The sequence below is a fragment of the Antechinus flavipes genome, chromosome 2 (assembly GCF_016432865.1).
Source record: "Antechinus flavipes isolate AdamAnt ecotype Samford, QLD, Australia chromosome 2, AdamAnt_v2, whole genome shotgun sequence".
Taxonomy (NCBI): Eukaryota; Metazoa; Chordata; class Mammalia; order Dasyuromorphia; family Dasyuridae; genus Antechinus; species Antechinus flavipes.
In genome coordinates this window covers 528,364,447-528,386,239 of record NC_067399.1, presented here as the reverse complement: position 1 = coordinate 528,386,239, position 21,793 = coordinate 528,364,447, and the positions used below count along the sequence as shown (strand labels likewise).

Genomic DNA, 21,793 nt, shown 5'->3' with positions numbered 1-21,793 from the left:
ACCATCCAGTTTATTTAGGCTACTTGTCTCTGTTCAATTTCAAGTCCAGTTCCTTGACTTTCAGTAGTACAATCCAATATAAATATTCTGATAGGCTAATTCAATGGGCTGCCTTTCCTATTACAAGTTATAAAAATATACTTTTTCTTCCTCACAGGGTTTTTTGTATGAATTAGTCAAGTCAGTTTCTTGGAGAACTGGGAATCTCACTTTGGGGGCCCCATGGTATTACAAGTCTTGATACAATCAATATAATGTAATCCACAAACAGAAACATCTGGAAAACCTAATATGTAGTAAATTCATCTTTCATTTGGACTTTGACATAGATGCCAGCCCTAACATTGGTAAAGAGCATGTCTTTTTGTTTTCATATCTCTTTTCATTTTTTTTCCTGCCTTGCTTAATACTTATAATAAAAATACTGTTAATGATAACTAGCTGATTTTAAAGCTCCCAGAATGCTTTAAACATTATCTCATTGGATGCCTGTAAGTTGGGGAATGGCTGAATAAATTATGGTATATGAAGATAATAATGGAATATTAGTATTATATAAGAAATGATGAGAAGCTGATTTCAGAAAAGTCTGAAAAAACTTACATGAACTGATACTAAGTGAAGTGAGCAGAACCAAGAGAACACTGTACAGTTACAACAAGAGTATGTGATGATCAACTGTGATGGACTTGGCTCCTCTCAACAATGTAGTGATTCAAGATAATTCCAATAGACTTGGAATGGAAATTGCCAAACACATACAGAGAGAAAACTATGGAGACTAACTGTGGATTGAAGCATAGTGTTTTCATCTTTTTTTTTTTTTTTTTTCATTTTTGGTCTGATTTTTCTTGCATAACATTACAAATATGGAAATATGTTTAAAAGGATTATACATATTTAGCCTATATAGTATTACTTGCTGTCTTGGGGAGGGAGGAAGGAAGGAAAAAATTTGGAACAGAAAGTTTACAAAAATGAAGACTGAAAAAATGTTTGTGGCAGCCCTTTTCGTAGTGGCTAGAAACTGGAAATTGAGTGGATGCCCATCAGTTGGAGAATGGCTGAGTAAATTGTGGTATATGAATGTTATGGAGTATTATTGTTCTGTAAGAAATGACCAACAGGATGAATACAAAGAAGCTTGGAGAGACAGTTCCAATTGATCAGTAATGAACAGAACCAGCTATACCCAGTGAAAGAACACTAGGAAATGAGTGTGGACCACAAAATAGCATTTCCACTCTTTCTGCTATTGCTTGCTTGCATTCTTATTTTTCTTCTCAGGTTATTTTTACTTTCTTTCTAAATCTGATTTTTCTTGTGCAGCAAGATAACTGTATAAATATGTATACATATATTGTATATAACATATATTTTAACATATTTAACATGTATGGGATTACCTGCCATTTAGGGGAAAGGGAAAAGTTAGAACATAAGTTTTTGCAAGGGTCAATGTTGAAAAATTACCCATGCCTATGTTTTGTCAATAAAAAGCTATAATAATTTTTAAAAATGAATGCCGAAAACTGTCTTAACATGTATTTGGAAAAATAAAATACTATTAGAAAATTAAAAAACAAAACCAAAATGATTATCTTATTTGAGACTTATGATCCCACCATAAAGCTGATGCCACAATTTTTTTTATATTCCCCTGTACATATGAGAACAATGAGGTTATTTAGCCAATGCCTATACAATTATTAAATGTCAGAAGTGGGATTTTGAACCTAGATCTTAAATAAAAACTAAATCTACTATACTTTTTTCCACTATACCATATTAGTTCTTTCTGTGATTTCCAGGTCATCAAAATATTTAAATAGTTTGGGTTCAGGATTCTTGAGTGTCTTCTTATCTTTATCCTTTCTTCTCTAACTCAGTGTTTATTTTTTTCAAATTCTTTTTTTCATTGTGAATGATAACCAAAAAGACATTTCCAGGTCATCAGAATATTTAAATAGTTTGGGTTCAGGATTCTTGAGTGTCTTCTTATCTTTATCCTTTCTTCTCTAACTCAGTGCTTATTTTTTTTTCAAATTCTTTTTTTCATTGTGAATGATAATCAAAAAGACATTTCAAGATAAAAAAGAATTGGAAGAGGGATGGAATCAACATGATGGAGTAGCAGAAAGAAGTATATTTGAATTCAGAGCTACAGCCCCTTTGAACAAATCCAAAAAATGTACCAGTCACCTGGTGGGAAATTCCAAGAAAAAAAATCAGTGCCATATTTACCACTTTTATCAGTAGAGAGAAACAGAAAAGGCTATAGACATTAAGGACATATCTACAGTAACAACCCCATAGAGTTTTCCAATGTAGAGAGAATCCAGGCACCAAGTTAAGAAAACAACATAAATCAAGCATAGACATGCCCAAATCTATCTGAGTACAGGAACAGGTGTCAACAAGTAGCTTTGTTGCTCACTGTTCAGTTCCATATCCCAGCCCATTCTGAAGCCTGAAGGGGAAAAACCAGAGTAGGAATCCCAGACAAAGGGGAGCCTGTGATTCTTTCATTCTGAATCAACACGGCTTTTTAGCTGCTTAATAATGCTTGACTTCAACAGGTATCTACTGGCATTCTAACAAGAGAAAACCTATAGCTGTGTTGCTTAGACCTAAATGCAAGTTAGAAACTTGCAAGGCTCAGATGAGAAAGGCAGCTATCAGATTTAACCCTGGATAGATGATTTTGGAAGCCCTGAAAACTAATAGGTCTGAACAATCTAAAAGATCTTAGAATAGCACAACTTTTTTTTTTAAATTTAATTTAATTTTTAAAAAATAACTTTTTATTGACAGAACCCATGCCAGGGTAATTTTTTACATTATCCCCTGCACTCATTTCTGTTCCAATTTTTCCCCTCCCTCCCTCCATCCCCTCCCCGAGATGGCAAGCAGTCCTATACATGTTGTATATGCTAGATACAGAAGGTAGAAATAACCCGGAAAGAGAAACAAAAATGCAAATGGTTTATATTCATTTCCCAGTATTCTTTCTTTGGATGTAGCTGCTTCTGTTCATCCTTAATCAATTGAAACTGAGTTAGCTCTCTTTGTCGGAGAAATCCACTTCCATCAGAATACATCCTCATATAGTATCATTGTTGTGGTATATAATGATCTCCTGGTTCTGCTCATTTCACTTAGCATCAGTTCGTGTAAGTCTCTCCAACCGTTCTCTGTATTTATCCTGCTGGTCATTTCTTACAGAAAAATAATATTTCATAACATTCATACCACAATTTACCTAGTCATTCTCCAATTGAAGGGCATCCATTCATTTTCCAGTTTCTAGCCACTACAAACAGGGCTGCTACAAACATTTTGGCACATACAGGTCCCTTTCCCTTCTTTAGTATCTCTTTGGGATATAAGCCCAGTAGTAGCACTGCTGGATCAAAGGGTATGCACAGTTTGATAATTTTTTGGGTATAATTCCAGATTGAATAACACAACTCTTACTACTCCAAGGAAACACCAACAAGAACCCAGAGAACACAAGATTAACTCTTTCTCTCCATCCTCTCTAGAATTTCATAGGAGGTTGATTCTAAGCTGGAAAAGTGAACAAACATAAAACGAATCCCATCATAAAAACTATTATGGTAACAAGGATGCTAAGAAACAAATGTAGAAGAGAATTACCCCCAAGAATCTACAAACCAACAAAGAAAAATATAACTTAGGAACAAGTTTAACAATAATTTCTAGAATAAAGAAAACAAGAATTTAATAAAAAAATTCAAAAGATTTTTTAAAAATATAAATGAAATGAAGTTGTGCCAAGGGAGAAAATGAAAAAGAAATGAACTATGAAATAAGAAAAGAAATGAGCTATGGAAGAAGGAATTGGAAAGGGAATTGACAGCTTTGAACGAGTTGTACAAAGCCTTACCCAAGTAACAGGGTCCCTGAAAATAAAAATGAATCAAATAGAAGCTAATGACTCCAACAGATAGAAAGAAGTATTAAATCAAAACCATGATACTGGAAAAATAGAAGAATATGCAAGGTATCTTATTGGAAAAACAAGAGATCTAGGAAAATAGATAAGAAAGGATATAACAATTACTGGACTATCTGAAATCATTCATATTAAACAAAGTAGTCTAGATATTATATTTCAAGAAATCAGCAAACTGATTGTTATTTCTTAGAATCAGGGAAAGTGGAAATAGAATTGACCAGTTATCTCCTCAGGAAATTGCAATTTGAAAGCTCCCAAAAGCATTATAGCCAAAATCCACAGCACATCAATCCAAAGAAAAGTATTGAACGCAACCATAAAAAATGAAAGTATTGAGAAAATATAGTCAGAAAACATGCAACTTAGTAGCTATTACTATTAAAGAGTGAACTTGAAATACTATATTCCAGAAAACAAAAGATATCTAACAAAGCTGAGAATAATCATTTAGAGGGGGAAATAGCTTTTTTTTTTTTTTTTTTTTTTTTTTGAGATAAAGGACTTTCAAATGTTCCTAATGAAAAAACCAGAGCTGAGTAGAAACTCTGAAGTACAAACACAGGCATTAAGAGGAACATAAAAGGATAAATATGAGCAAGCAAATGTTAAGGGACTAAACCAGGATAATATGTTTATATAACACAGGACAAACAAGGAATCACAAAGGAATAGTGGTATAAAGAATGTTATAATTAAAATATATTACCAGAAAAAAGATACAATGATGATTCTTCTTGTTTTGGGGTAAAGAATGAAAACAACTTTATTTGCCTCCCAATGATGAACTTATGTACTTCTGTCAAGTGCTATATAAATGAAAATTATTTAAGTGCAGCAAATGGATCTGTGATCTCATCTACATGGGCAATGCCAGCGGCACAAATTGCAATTTATCCCTGAATGTCCATTTTGTGCAATTATTTTCCATATCCATTCAGAAATTCATCATTTGAGGCTTCCTTTACCTTGTCTTGATTTCCTCTAGACACCAATATGGCAAGCAGAATTTTTATTAGATAGCATTTACTCTTCCCCTAACCACTGACCTTATGTTTTGGTGTTACATCTTTTATATCACTTTCTCTTTGTGATTCCTAGTTTGTAATATGTTGTTAACATATTATATATTGTATACCCATCATGTCCATCATTCTAATGACCTTAAAGTGATCTTTAACTTTAGTTCTTAGAGAGTAGACATGACTTTCAACCATTCAGCAGTACTGGAACACTCTTGTTATTAAAAAATGGACCTTTTATTTCAGAGAGAAGTTTGGAACCATTTAAAGAACTTTATTTTTCTCAAAGCACATTAATTTCATTCTGTACAAATGAATCTAATACATTATTTTCCATTTTTAACATGGATCTTACACTAGATCTCTGTAATTGAAAGTATTTCTAATTATATACTGTCTCCCTGTTTTATGCCTTACTAGAGAAAAGGAAGAGAGTAAGGGAGAAGGAAAGTAGAATGGTACTATTATCCCCATTCTATAGTTGAAGAAACTGAGGCAGACAGGTTAAGTGACTTGCCAAGGGTTACTTACTGGCATAGTAGTATGACATCATATTACTGGTGAAGTGTTGGTCTAGCTTTTCTATAAGTAAATCCTCTTGTGATTTCTCCAAACTTAATACTTTTCTCTCTTACAGATTTCCCTTTCCTCTCAGTACCAACTTTAGAGTAATAGATATTTTGTCCCTCATTCTTCAGAAAATATAATTGCAAAGATTTTGAGTTCTATTAAAATAAATTTAATATAAATGATATAAAGTTTCTTTATTGATCTATAATTCTATGGTGCATTTCTGAATATTGAGGCATTACATAATGAAGAACATTTGCGGAAGCTAAGCTGAAAGGAAAAATAATTGAGCATAAAGTCAGAATGAAACAACATATTCTAAAATATGAAGCAAGAGCTTAACATGCTTTTATGGTTTATCCAGTGGCATCTGGGTGAAGGCTAAATGATGATAGTGGATGAATTTATATTTTGTATTTCTGTAACCAGTTTTCTTCATTTTATATTTATAAGTGACAATCGTGTTCCCTTGTTATAGAGAATGATTTTTTTCTTACTTAAAATCAACAGCAGGGAGCTGCATAGTCTGAGATTATTGTGTGAACTTTAGAGTATTGTAATGCATCTCTTTTTAAAAGGGTCCTGACAAGTTGTAGTTGCATTATTATTCATTAACAAAAGGGGTCCTCTGAGTTCCTTTTGCCTTTGTGGACTTTGCTTTTCATTGACACTTCTCTTTAATGAATAGCACAGTATAAATTAGGATAAGAGACTTTTCCTGAAAACCCTTTCTGTTCTTACTGTCCCAGAGAAAAAATTAACAGAAGACTCTACAGAAATAAAAAACAGGCAGAAGTTAGAAGGGAACTTCAAGGACATCTTTGAGGCCCTGAGACATTTAATAAGAACTTGGCACAAATTTAGGTGCTCTGAGTTAAACTATAGCATTTTTTCCCCACTATTTGACTTGTTAGATGTTTAAAAAGAGAAATATGAAACATTTAATTTGCTCACTTATTTTGAGGAGATATTCAATGAACACAATAGTTTCATTTATGGAAAACAGGGAGAGAAATACATGAGACTGAGGAAGGCCTAGCAGGCTGTGAGGGCAATTTGTTAGTAGAAGGTAAATTCATATACCTTGTTATTTGCATTTAATGATGTGTTATTACTTCTCTCTGAAAGGTTAATTAGCTCTCTAGTAGTTTATGCTTTTCTTCTCTGAGAAAGAGCTCTTAAGATCTTAGGATTTGTGACTGGAATTGTCCTTGAATATTTTCTCACATTCTCCTACACTAGTTGTGTAATCCTGCACAAGTTATTTAATCCCTATGATCGAGTTAGGAAGAGGCGACCTATGCCTACAAGGACAATTTGATATGATTACTGCCCTGGCTACAGTTCTGGACCTCAAAGACAAATTTCACTTTGGACTATTCAGGTAGATTGCTCTATCACATTCAAATTAGATTCTTGATAATTTTCATAAGAGCAGTTAAAGAATTATAAACTATGACTTAAGTTATATCATTTCAATTTTTGTTCTAGATGAATATTTATTTAATAGCTACTACAGTAATATCCATAGAATATTAAAAGACATAAAGTAATGTTTCAAAAATATTAGGTATGTCATGTTCAGTAAAATTTTAAGAGGACATGGACAAGGATTACATAGGATAGGAAGTTGTGAATTTGTTGCAATTTGTGTTATTAGAGCAGTGCTAACACTAAAATCATGAATCTGTTGAGATGTATTTGACAGATTATAAAGCTTTATATTTTTAATTTAGAGCTATAAGGAATCTTAGAAGTCATTTAGACTAATTTTTCATTTTATAGATGAGGAAACTGAGGCTTAGAGAGAGGAAATGACTTGCTCAAACTCTCACAGGTAATAGTCAATGTATCAGTAAGCATTAATTGAGTACTTTTTCTGTGCCTAATCCATTCTTGACTTGAGGGATACAGTGACAAAAATGAATTATTTTATTTCTATAAGTGAATAGCAGAGCAGGATTCAAAATCAATTCCTCTATTCCAAATCAAACTCTTTCGATTATATATGTTACATTGCTTGGGAAATAGTAACTTTGGTTTGGCAAGTATCTAGGTATTTATTTATTTGTTACTATTGTCATAATGCTTTTATGTCATAGTTTTATGAATTTGTAAACAATTCTATTTAATTTTTAATGGAATCTTTTTAATAAAATGTGTTGTTGTTGCTGCTTTTTGCTGAAGCAGTTGGGATTAGATGATTTGCCCAAGGTCATACAGCCTGGAAATGTTATGTGTCTGAGATCAAATTTGAACTCAAGTCCTCCTGACTTCAAGGCTGGTCCTCTATCCACTGTGCCACTTAGCTGCCCTTAAAATGTATTTTCAAATAAAATATTGGCTCTCAGTTACATTTATATGGAGACCAAAAATATAATCATTCTTAAGCAATTTGAAGATATTTAACATTTAACATAACATAACAGATTTACCCAATTTCCATTTTGACAAGGTTACTAAATTGCTAGATATGGAGACTGTTATAGTTAGCTATATTTTAACAAAACATTTTTAAAGTCTTTCATGGTGTTCTTGTGAAAAAATGAGGAGAAATATAGACTTAACCGTAGTAATATATTCAGACCTGGTTAAATGGTGATACTTCAAATAGATATTACTGGTTTGATATCATTTTTAAAAATAACTTTTTATTGATAGAACCCATGCCAGGGTAATTTTTTACAGCATTATCCCTTGCACTCACTTCTGTTCCGATTTTTCCCCTCTCTTCCTCCACTTCCTTCCCCAGATGGCAAGCAGTCCTTTACATGTTGAATAGGTTACAGTATATCCTAGATACAATATGTGTGCAGAACCGAACAGTTTTCTTGTTGCACAGTGAGAATTGGATTCAGAAGATATAAATAGTCTGGGAAGAAAAACAAAAATGCAAGCAGTTTACATTCATTTCCCAGTGTTCTTTCTTTGGTGTAGCTGCTTCTGTCCATCCTTGATCAATTGAAACTGAATTAGCTCTCTTTATCGAAGAGATCCACTTCCATCAGAATACATCCTCAAACAGTATCACTGTTGAGGTATATAATAATCTCCTGATTTCACTTAGCATCAGTTCATTTAAGTCTCGCCAGTCCTTTCTGTATTCATGCTGCTGGTTAACCTTACAGAACAATAATATTCCATAACATTCATATACCACAATTTACTCAACCATTCTCCAGTTGATGGCATCCATTCACTTTCCAGCTTCTAGCCACTACAAACAGGGCTGCCACAAACATTTTGGCACATACAGGTCCCTTTCCCTTCTTTAGTTTGATATCATTTTGATAGGAGGTATTCAGAGGACAGTCTCAACAATCAGTTTTTGTTGTCATACTTTTAAAATATTTCTAATAATGACTTGGATAAAAGCAAAGATGCCATGCTTGTCAAGCTTACAAATGAAAAAACAAACAAACCTGGATGAGATAGTTAATACACTGGATGACAAAGTCTAGGATCCAAAAATGTCCTGACAGATTTGGACATTGGAATCTAATAAAATGATATTGAAAATGAATAGATAAAAAGTATTACCTTTGGATGCTAAATGTCAAGCTCACAAGTAAAAGGAGAGGAATAGTTAGAAAGAAGTTCAATTTTTACAGTCTTATTACAGGTTGAGTATGTTATGACAATCAAAAACATTAATGCAGTCTTGGCTTACATACAGAGAGGCATATATAATAATACTACTGCAGACATATATAATAATATACAGGAAACTGAGGAAATAATTTAGGAAGCAATTTGGGAAGAAGAGGCACTATAAAAGAAAGATCTCATGTAGACACTTGAGATGATCTTTGAAGGAAACTAGGGCTTCTAATGGAAGATGGAGGTGAGGAAGAAGTGCATTTTAGGTATGGAGGATAGCCCATTCAAAGACACGAAGATGGAGAGTTGTCTGTGAATTTCACCTTTAAGCCTTTGAACAGCAAAAAAATCAGTTTGGCTGAACTATGGAGATTATGGAGGAGAGTAATTACCATAAAGCAGAAAAGGTAGCTTGGAACCTAGAGAGGAAAGGCTTTTCCCAACACAGGAATTTGATTTTTATTCTAGAGGCAATTGGGAACTACGAGTTTAATAAGTAGGGTGGTGACTTAGAGTTGTTCTTTAGAAAAAATCACTTTGGCAGGCAAGAATGAATTGGAAAAGGAAGAGAATTGAAGCAGGAAACAAATTAGAAAATTCTTGCAATAATCCAGATAAGAGGTTTGAGAGCTTGAACCAAGTGACTGTGAATGAACAAAAAGGAAGTACAATAAAAACTCAATTAGGAAGAAATAAAATGAAGGGAAGAAGAGAAAACAAGTACCTGCTATGTACCAGACACAGTGCCGAGTGCTTTACAAATATCAATTTGATCTGCACAACAGTCTTCTGAGTTATGTGTTATTATCCAATTTTACATTTGAGCACACTGAAACAAATAACTTTTAAATGATTTGCCCAAGGTAACAGCTAGTATGAGTAGTTGATTAGTCCCTAAAATTTGTATATAGTAATTAAATTTGGGACTAATTTACCTAGTGTGTGCTTGAGGTATTATGTGTTACCCTAGCTGAAGTATTTGTTATTTATACATAAAAGTAGTGTTTTAATATAACTAATTATATGTTATATGTTATAATGCCTAATGAATATAAGTCACCAGATCATATGGATATGACTTAAGGAACATGTTTTATGAATATTTGGGGAGGTGATGAAAATATTTAAGGGATTACATAAAGTGTATAGAATGCCTGAAAACTATAAGCAAAAGCTCATACAACAGCAGCAACAAAAAATTTTCCAAAGTAAAAGAAGAGCAAGGAAAAAAATGGGTTTCTGATAAGGCTTTATAATTTGCTGAAGAAAGAAGGAAAGTAAAAGTCAAAGGAAAAAAGTAAAGATGTACTTAGCTGAATAAAGAATTCCAGAGAATAGCTTGGAGAAATAAGGTTTTTTTAAATGACAGTGTAAAAAATAGAAGAAATAATAGAATGGGAAAGAAAAGAGATCTCTTTGGGAAAATTGGAAACATCAAGGATATGTATCATGTAAAAATGGGCATAATAAAAGTTGGACTTAACAAAAGTAGAGGAATTTAAGAAGAGATGTCAAGAATATACAAAAATATACTTATGTGTATGAAAACTATATAAACTAAAGATCTTGATATTCTTGATAAACATGAGGGTGTGGCTAAGGCTGTACATCTTGGAGAGTGAAGTCTAGAGGGTCTTAGGAAGCATTGCTAACATTACAGCTAGTGGAGGTATCAGCATTCCAGCTAAATTATTTAAAATCCTAAGAGATGACACTGTTAAAGCATACACTCAGTAGAGTATATTTGGAAAACTCAACAGTGGCCACTGTATTGAAAAAGATTCACTTATGTTCCAGTCAAAAAGAAAGGAAATAACAAAGAATGTTCAAACTATAGGACAGTTGTGCTTGTTTCTTAGGTCAGTGAGGTTATGCTTAAGATTTACAAGCTAGACTTTAGTAATATGTGACTTGAGAAGTGCAGTCTTGAAGAGGCAGAGGAACTAGAGACCAAATTGCTAATATTCAACAGATTATGAAAAAAGCAAGGAAGTTCCCTAAAAAATATTCGCTTTTGCTTTGTTGTCTACACTAAAGCCTTTTACTGTTTGGATCTCAACAAATTGTGGCAAATCTTCAAAGAGATGGGATTACAAGATAATCTTACATGTTTCCTTTGGAATTAGCATGTAAGTCAAGAAGCACAAATTAGATTCAAACATGGAATGACTGGTTCAGAATTGCAACAGTAAGGCTATTTATTGTTACATATTTAATTTCTATTCAAAGCATATTATGTAAAATGCGAGGCTGGATGAATCAAAAAGTAGAATTAAGGATACTAAGAGAAATATCAACAATCTCAGATATGTAGATGATACCACTCTGATGGCAGAAAGTAAAGAACAATTAAGAAGTCTTGATGAGAATAAAAGAAGAGATTGTAAAAGTTGTCTTGAAGCTTGCTATTAAAAACAACAACAAAAACCTAAGGTCATGGAATCTGGTTCCGTTACCTCTTGGTAAGTACAGGAAGAAGAAATGAAAATGTCAGGTTTTATATTCTAGGGATCAAAAAATCACTATAGCTTATGACTGTAACCATGAAATTAAGACATTTGCTCCTTGGAAGAAAAGCTATGACAAATCTGAGCAGCATACTAAAAAGAAAAATGGACAAATGTCCATTTTGTCAAACATATGGGTTTTTATTAGTAAGGTATGTCTTTGAGAGTTGTACTCTTAGGAAAGGTGAGTGCTGCAGAATAGACACTTTTGAATTGTGGTATTGGAGAAGTCTTTTTGAGAGTTCCTTGAATAGCAAAGAGATCTACTAAATCAAGAAATTAACTTAATGTTGATTTGTTTTCCTCAGTTTGTGTCTGTGTGTGCATGTGTGCGTGTGTGTGTGTGTGTTTCCTTTACCAAACTATTGACTTTTTCATGATTTTTTTGCATCATTGTCATTTCTCTTACTAATTTTTCCTCTACTTCCAAAATCCTTTTTGAGATGTTCCATGACCTGAGATCATTTCATATTTTTCTTGGAGTCTTTGGATGTGGGAACTTTGCCTTTGTTTATCTTCTCTGTGTGTGTTTTGATCTTGTCACCATACTAACGTTCTATGCTCAGAATCATTTTCTGTTGTTTATTGCTTTTCCCAGCCTTTACTTTGTTAAAGTAGGGCACTGCTTTCAGGATGCAGGATGCGTTGTTCAAGCTTCAGAGGTTTGATGCAACTGTTTTTGGAGATCTTTCTAGGGACCTGTAAGTTTTCAGTTTTCCAAGGAGGTGGTATGATCTGAGGAGAGGTGTGTTTACTCCTCTGGTCTATGAATGACCACAAGTACTCTTTTTTTGTCCTGGAGTTGTGAGAAGGGTCTCTGCTACACTGTGGCCTCAAGCACTAGTCTGCTAGTGTTCCTCCTCATTCTGGGATTACCACTAGGACTGTGAACCAGATCCAAGTATGAGCTAATCAATAGAATCCTGCCTTGGTGCTAGCAAAGATATCACTGTAATCAGTTTCTGTCTAGTTGTTTTTGCAGCCCCCCTTATTGAATGTGGGCTGAGAGTTCTGGCAGCAGTTGCTGGTCCTGCTGATTCAGTGGTTCCCAAGCCTTGTTCTTGGTTTGCTGGGCCTTTATTGGGCTGGGCTTTACTCCTCTCCCCCAGGTGCAACAAACCTTTCTTACTGATCTTATGGGTCAGAGGTAGGGAACCTTTTTTCTGCCGAGAGCCATTTGGATGTTTATAACATCATTCTTAGGTCATACAAAATTAACATTTGGAAGAACTCAAGCAGTGTAAGTTTGTTGTATCTAGTTTTCAGCTCATCATTGCCTGCCTTTGTTTTAGCAAATGATTTTGATGGCCACATACACCCATGGGTCAGACATTCCTTGCATCTGTTGTTTTGGGGTTGGTGGGCTGAAAGCCTAGATACCACCACTGCTGTCACTGAGTCAGTTGCCCCAGGCCTGTTCCACTTTGTTGGGCTAGGCTGTGCTGGCAGAGCCTCTGCTGGGCTGGGCTCCATTCTCAATCTTAGTGTGACAGACCTTTCCTGCCAACCTTCCATTTGTCCAGGGCTGTTTCACTTTTTTGTGGGTTCTGACCCCCTAAAATTTGTGTAGAGACATTATTTAGAGGTATTTGGAGGGCTTTGGGGGAGAACTCAGGACAGTCTCTGCCTTTATTCACCATCTTGGCTCTGCCTCCTCTTACTGTGAATTGAAAAGACAAATATTTTAGCTAAAGTTTAAATATTTTGGCTACATAATGAGAAAACTAGGCTCATTGGGAAAGACTTTGATACTGGGAAAAATTGAAGGCAAAAGGAGAAAGAGATGGCAAAAGTTGAGATGAAGAGATAGTGTTATAGATACTGTGACTATGAACCTAGACAGACTTTGGGAAAGTAAAGGATAGAAGGGCCTGCTGCGGTCCAGGGGTCACAAAAAGTGGGATACAGATGAAGACTGAACAACAACATCAACAGTAACAGCAATACATATGAACTATGTGTTTAGAGATGCACAAAACATGTGATTATTGAAGAACTTCATTATTTTCTTAGAAGACTTATGTCTCAAACGTCTATTTGCTATACTTTACTATTATATTGAGGCACTTTGTGGAAATAATCAGGGAAGTAAGGAATAATGTTCTCTAGGTCTTACACTGAAACCTTAGGTTTTTTTTGAAGTAATGGAAACAATGCAATAGTATAATTAGCATTTTTTTCTGGATAACTTTCTCCTTGGAAATCTTAAATAACATCCTTAATAATTACTTAGTTGTGTAGGTTTTTGCCATTTTTAATTCCAAAATGAAAATCAAAACATGTTACCTGAGAAGTTCTGTGGTAGTTTCATCTTGCTTAAGGGATATAGTCCCAAAGTAATCAAAAATCTCACCGCAAATAGAGACTTAAAAGAAAAACAGGAGTTTTCCACAAGGATTACAGAATCCCTATACCTTCCAAAAAGAAATGAAACAAGAGATTAAAAATGAAGAATTAAGAGAATAAATAGTTTAGAAGAGAAAGTGAGAAATCTCACCCAAGAAATGGGATCCCTGAAAACTAAGATAAACCAAATGAACCAAAGGATTAAAAAGGAATAGGAAAAAAAAAATAAGATATCTTCTACCAACAGCAACCTGGAAAAAATATGTCAAGGAGAGATGATTTAAGAATCACTATGAAGCTGACCATTATCCTACAGGGACAAAAATGGATTCCTAATGGAAAAAAGGACTTGCAAGTACATCTAATAATAATAATAATAGTAGTAGACTAAACCTGAGGTGTCACTACAAGTAGAAGAGGCCATTATAACTTAGAAAGGTGACTAATTGAGCTGCCTGATCATATATATTGCTAACATATCAGTAGTGGAGAAGAAATGTTTTTCTTTAGAGTTTTGATTTCTTCAAAGGATATTGAGGAAAAACAGAAATACTGAGGTATTGATTATATTCTACAGGTTTGATGAGGGAAAATAGAAGGGAGAGTAAAAGGAGATATAACTAATGTAGGAAAGGGAGGAAGACTTGCTATTTCTCATAATTGGAGTACTTGAAAAGAATATACAAACAGGTGCAAAGAGGTAGGGGACATGGGCATTAGATTAAACTTCACTCTTAACCAAAATAGATAAAGGAAGCTTGAACACATGTAGTTTTGCATAGAAATGCATAAAACTTTACAGGAAAAAAAGTCTGTATGAGGAATGGGGAGAGGAGGTAATTCAAAAGAAAGATAATACTGGAGAAGGAACAGTAAAAAAAAAAAAAAAAAGAAAGAAAGAAAGAAAGATACTAGTCCTAAAGAATGGATTAAGAGGGTGGAAAGTGGAGAAAAGAATTAGAATCTAAAAGGATGCCTTAGATTGGTTATTCAACATTTGTAAAAAGGCTGGGCAAATTTTGGCATATGAATGTACATAGAATGCTATCACACTCTAAGAAAGAGATAATTTCAGAGAATCTTAGGGAGTGTGAATGGAAGTAGTGAATAAATGAGCAGAACCAAGAAAATAATTTACATAAAGATAACAATATTGTAAAGAAAAACAACTTTGAAAGATTTAAGAACTTTGATCAAAACAATGACCAAACATGACTTTTAGAGTAGGGCTTCTTAAACTTTTCCCACTCATGACTTCTATTTTCTGGAGAAATTTTTATATGGTTCCATTTATACACACACACACACACACACACACACACACACACACACACAAACAAACAAACAAAACAGGTGCACAAATCAAACCTTTACTGATAATAAATTATAAATTTATTTTAAGATAATTCTCTGTTGTATATATATAATTTTCCATTTATTAAAAGATAAAAGCAAATTTACATACTAATAAGATAAATATGCTTGTTAATTTTTACAAAAAGAATTAAATCTTTGCAGAATACCTGATGCTTTTTATTGCTGCCAAATTTTTTTGTAATTCTCACATTCAGTTATGTGACCCCCATAGGGGGTTGCAACCCACCCATTTTGTTCTGGAGGACCCATGATGAAATTGATGTGGTTAGGGAACCAAATGATGTGGTTAGTGGCAGTGCAGAGAGTTGAGATGTGAGAATCTTCTTCTGGTCGGTTCAAAGTGAAAGAATTCATAAGCCTGAAAGGTGACTGGCAAAAAGAAAGTTTATTGGCACTGCAGAAGTCAGCTTTGCTAGGAGACTGACTTCCTCGGTGGCAAGGTCCTGGCAGGGAAATAGACAGAGGTGTTAACACTGAAAAGAGTATGTCTTCACAGTGGGCAGGGGTCCTGACAGAATCTATGCCAAGAAGAGAGCAGTTCCTTGACAAGGCACGGTCTTGCTTTGGACTTCTGCAAAGAAATAAATCTAAAATTGCCCCCTCCCCTTTTTTAAAATAAGAGATCAATTGAATGAAATGCCTTCAATGTTGTCATTGTCCCCATGCCTAGATTTCCAATTGAATAAGGGCCCTGGATTCAACTCAATAGAGGGGGCAGCTAGTTCCACCAAGATAATAAAATGAAGCCACTTTATCTTGATTCCCTGAGGCAGGCCTTTCCCAGAGGAGAGTTTCTCAAGAGTTCCAGGAGAGTTTCAAGAGATCACCCATAACTTCTCCCTCAAAGTCAGAGGAGAGTTCCAGGGTTTCCTCCATCAAAATGTATTGCCCACTTCCTATCAGAAAAGTTATGGATATTCACTGCAGAGACATAAATTTCTAGATGTGAGTAGTGTGGATTTGTTTTGCTCCACTGTGCTTATTTGTTATTTGTACTTTGGTACACCTTTTCCCATGTGCTGCCCCCCCTGCTCTTTGATTTTTAACTGGGATGGTGATTTTGGAAGGGTGTTAGCAAAACATGCCTAACAAAGAGTAATTGAAACATTTTTAAAAATCCATATAAAAGAACAAAAGCAAGCATAGATTAAGTAGAACAGTTTTGAAAGTCACATGGAGTTTACTCTATGCTAAATTTAAAAAGAAGTGAAACTAATATAAATACAATTCTACATTCTACATATCTATTTTGTATCTTGGTAGTAATTTGTCACAAAATTATTTGTTATTACCTCTTGCCAAGAAATCTTGTATGATTTTCACTCATGAATGAAAAATATCTTGTTGTAGGAGAACTATCAAGGCAGTGTTTTCCTCTAATGAAACATTTAGTCCACAATTTCAATGGTTCTGATTTCATGTACATTATCTTTGCTAATTCAAATTATGATCCATTCATCTCCACCTATCCTGTGCAACTCTGTGACCTAGAAATTTATGAGGGGTTCATGCATATTTTTCTTTCACTTCTCTTGCCAGTGTCTACCAAAGGAGGTTAGACAGTCCACTTGTTCTAGGTGATTAGTTCATAGTCATTTTTTTTTTTTTTTGGTTGTTGTGTATTTCTTTAATAATGTTCCTTTCATTACTTCTGCAGTCTTCCTGGGTATAATATATTGAAGCCTTTTAGATGATCTTTAAATTCAGACACTGTAATATTTATTACTTAATTTTATTGGAAAATTGTTGTATGAAGAGATGAGCCCTAAAATCTGGTTTCATTAAAAGGTTTCATTTGTGTAGTTTTTCAAAGCCAATCTTGCAGGTTCTGTTTTTTATTTTTTGTTTTCATTTTTCAGCTCAGCTCAGTTAACTTTTACACTTTAATATAGTCCTGTAAAAAGGATACTGACTCTGGAGACATGAATGTGGATTTAAATCTTTCCTTTCTCTGATACTTAGTATCAGACCTTGGGCAAGGTACTTATCCTTAATGGGCCTCAGTTTATTTATCTGTAAAAAAATGTAGGTTATAGTAGATGGCCTCTGAGATCCCTTCCAAATCTAATTCTGTGATTCTCTTTCTTTCTCTCTCTCTCTCTCTCTCTCTCTCTCTCTCTCTCTCTCTCTCTCTCTCTCTCTGTGTGTGTGTGTTAATAGGTAGGTTCAATACACATTATCTATCCAACTATACATTAAGTGATTTTTTAAAAAAATAAATGATTGAACAAGCAGACTTTTGTACATAATTTATCTCTTTAATGTTTTCCACATAGAAATAAATGGGAAATTACATATGTAGAAAAACTTCTATAAATTGTCTTATTCCCCTCTTAAGGTTATTAAATTATCTCATTTTTCTGAATATTTATTACATTTTTATTTTTAAGCATCTTTAATGGTTCTTTTTTATTTTTCTAATCTATTTTTAAGAAGTTTCTAGATTCAAAATTACATTGTTTCCTTTTGTTTTTAAATGCAAAGGAAGGCATCTAAAGTAATAGACAGGTAGTAGAATTGTATTATAATTTGATATTATATATCTTATGTTATGAGTTCTAAATATGTAACTTCAACACTTACTTTTCCTTTAATAGGATATGAATGACTTTTCAGAACATCGTTGGATATTAATACTTAGAAGTAGTTTTATTTGCTGAATGAATGGGGGTGTGTATGTGCATGTGTGCGTTAAATAATGGTGTACTTAGACGTAGGTGATTCTGATAAATTGTGAAATTATACTACTTTTTTTTAAAGCTGGGAAACATGTAAGTAATACATGTTTCCTCCTCTTTGTGTGTGGAAAAAATTATAAGAAATTCCAGATCTTTTTTTCTACATTAGGGTTTTTTAACAGGAAGAAGATATATACCTTTGTTCGCAGGAGCACCAAACAAAAGACAGACAAATTAGCATATGTGCTTTGAAATATTATAGTTAAAAGCCAATAAATATATCACAGTGATTAATTTGACCCCCCCCCCCTTTTTTTTTTTTTAGCAAAACTGTACAATCTAAAGTGGACTGCATTTTGGTAAGTAAAAACATTATTTAAATGCTTCTTTAATTAGGCTAACTTACTTACATTTGAAATATATTAATCTTTGTTAATTACTGTTTTAAAATATATACTGATTTTAACAACAACAGTTATATTCTTTAAAATAGCCTCAGGGTTCAGGGCCACAATGTTTTCTTATATAGTTACTTCAACAAAACAATAAAACCATTACCAGAAGACAATGCTTAGTTATTTAAAACTTATTGTCTTTTGCTAAAAAATAATATTACTGGAAGTAAATATGTTAACTAAATTGGATTTTTCTCTTCTATTAACTATATAAATTTGGTGTTTTGGGGGGCGGTAGATAGGAGGGTAATTGTTTTTTTTTTCTTTTGAGCAAATATTAACATGTTGGTTTTGTTGTTTTGTTTTGCCTGTATATGGTTTTTCTGATTTGGGCTAGATCTTTTAGAGTTAAATATGCAATTAATTTAATAGTTTAATTTTAGATTGTTTTAGTAGTTCTTAGCTCTTGCTACACATATAGTTGAGTGGAATATGATGCTTCAGTGGGGGAAGGGGCATGCAGCTGTTCTTGCTACTGGAATAGTGCTGACTTGGATATCTCTCTTTTCTGGGTCTCTTAGAGTAATCAACTTCTCAGCAGTGTCACTTCAGTAAACCAAGCTTTCCCCTCATCTGTAGACTTGTGAGTCTCCCCTACCAAGCCTAACAGAAAGATATTAATTGGGTGCTTGACTATATCTTATTGGCCAGAAGGCATAGTGAGAAATGGGATAAGTAGAGAAGAACTACAGTATTTCTATGTTGATTTCAACATAGTTTCTGGAGAAATTTGTTCTGGTTTTGATGGCATCAGGTGATTATCTAGCTTGTCTGTTTACTGAGAAATTGGGAGGGTAGAGAACCTTTTGTAATTTTTAGTTATGATATGTGCATGTGAATTATAAATATCTAATTAGAATAAAATGTTTTAACTTTTCCTGTTTATTCTAATAATTAGAGAAGTAAGTATAATCTTTGTTCTTTATCTTTATTGGAGTCCAAAGTTGTATTACTGTTTCAGAGAGAAAATGTAAAGCTATATGCATATATGAGCTCCTTTCTAATTTAAATGTACATTGGTTGTATTTTTAATTAGTATATCATAGATATCCTTGCTACAGTGCACTGGATTTGGAATAAGAGGATGGGAGGTCAAATCCTAGCACTGCTCCTTATTACCTTTATAACCTTAGGCAAGTCACCCTTTCTGAGCTTCAATTTCCCTTTCTGTATAAGGACAAGATTGAGCTAGATGATCTTAGGGTTCTTATAACTCAGAATTTTATTATTTAAAATATAAGAGATAACTAAGATTAAAATTTTCAATAATCTTTTCAAAAATAGTCTATGAATGCCATTTATTATTTTGTTTTAGTAACAGTTAAATATGCATTTGTTATGATCAGAACATTCAATTCAATTCAAATTAAATTCCAAACATTTGATATACATTTATGTACTGTGGTACTGAATTACTTTGTGGGTACACTAAGACAGAAATGAAACCTTCCCCTTCCTGCAGTGACTTTACATTCTTCTAAGAAAATATAACGTAATTTAAGGAGAATGTGCTAACAACTAGAGATATCAAGGAACTTTGTAGAATAAATTAAAAAGTTGTTTGGTATTAGTGAACATGTATACTCTAATTCATATCAAAAATGTATGAATAGAAGTGTAATTAATAGGAAATAAGGGTAAACTATGGGCAATAAACTCAAATGGTATAGCTTCCTGACTAAAAAAAAATAATAAAGTTGGCAGAGTCATTTCTCAATGGTCTTCTTCTTCTATTATGTATTAAATATCAATGCTTTGAGGTATCCTCCCTATAGGAATATTTTATTTTAGGATAACAAGTTAATCTGACTTAAAATTTGTTGATAGGAATAGCTCATCAACTAATACATTTTTTCCCATCTCGTAGGCCTCAGATATCTGCTGATGGGAAGAAGTAGAGTTGTTACAGGGGGTCATTGAATTCATATGGCCTCCAAGCATTGTCATGTTTTAGTTTCAGAACTATATCCATAGCATTATTGACAATGTCTATCTATCTGTCTCAGATAAATGAGCCAATGTACTTTCATGTAGACTAAATATCACCAATTATCTATTAGATATCTCAAATTAGAATTCTTTCCCATGCCATCACCCCATATTTGTCACCTTCTCTTTCCTTCCTTTTCTTAATTTCTTAGTGAATAAATTTAACTCTACACTGACTTACTCTCCCAAGTCCCTTTTCTCCTTACTCACCAGTCTTGTCCTGCAATGTTTCAGCTCAATATTCCCATTGCCTTTTGCCTCACTTCTGCTCACATGCTGCTGAATAATGTTTGAGAAAATAATAAAACTATGTTGACTACTACAGATATGTAACATAATCCCAACTGGTCCCTCATTGCATCAAGGTAATCTTTTTACAAATGTCTAATTTACTCACCACAGCAACTTTTCCAAACCTTTTTATTCTTCCCCAAACTCCTTTCTCTCCTTGAGAAGAAGTTCTTCTCCTCTAACCTCATTCTTTTCTTAATTCTACAGTTTTGCTTCCTACTTCTTTCAATTGAAATTATATTTTGCAGAGTTGCCACTAATCCTTTAATTGTCAAATCTAATGGCCTTTCCCCACCCCAGCCATCATCATTCTTGACTTTTCTGCTGTCTTTGACACTGTTCTCCTTGAGATTTTCTTTCCATTTTCTCTAACTCTGCTCAATCCTGGCTATACTCCTACTTATCTGACCCTGCTTTCTCAATCTTCTTTGCTAGATCTTCATTAAGGTCAGGCCCACTAAAGATGAGTGTCCCACAGGATTGCCTTGGGCCTTCTTTTCTTCTCCTTCTATGTTATTTTATTTGGCCTTCTAATCAGCTCCAATGGTTTCACTGATCATTTCTATGCTGATGATCTTCTTATCCAGATCTAATCTTTCTCCTAACCTCTAGATTTGTTTATCTAGCCAATTATTGAACTTAACTTATTAAACTCTTAAACTCTACATTTCTAAAATTGAGCCTCATTATTTTCCCCAAATTCTCCCCCTTCTGAATTTTCTTATTGTCAAAGGCACCACCATCTTCCCAGTCACCTTTGACTCATAACCTATGTGCCATCCTCACTCTTCACTGTCTGTCCATATCCAGTCTTTGCCAGCATCTGTCAGTTTTATTTTTCTAATATCTCTACTATTTGCCCCTTTCTCTCTCTTGTGACGCTGCCAGAACCCTAGTCCATATTCTCATATTCCTCACATCTGGATTATGGCAATAGTCTTGTCTTTGGGGTCTCTACCTCAAATCTGTCTTCATTCCA

The 21,793-nt window shown here is 33.7% G+C and overlaps 1 protein-coding gene across 1 annotated transcript in view; it reads left to right on the top strand.

Annotated features, from left to right (window-relative positions):
* Positions 1–21,793, top strand: part of RFX7 (regulatory factor X7) — a 165,793-nt gene that overhangs the window by 59,986 nt on the left and 84,014 nt on the right. The window contains exon 2 of the mRNA XM_051980706.1: positions 18,405–18,438. Coding sequence (XP_051836666.1) covers positions 18,405–18,438 — 34 coding nt within the window. The remainder of the gene's footprint in view (positions 1–18,404; positions 18,439–21,793) is intronic.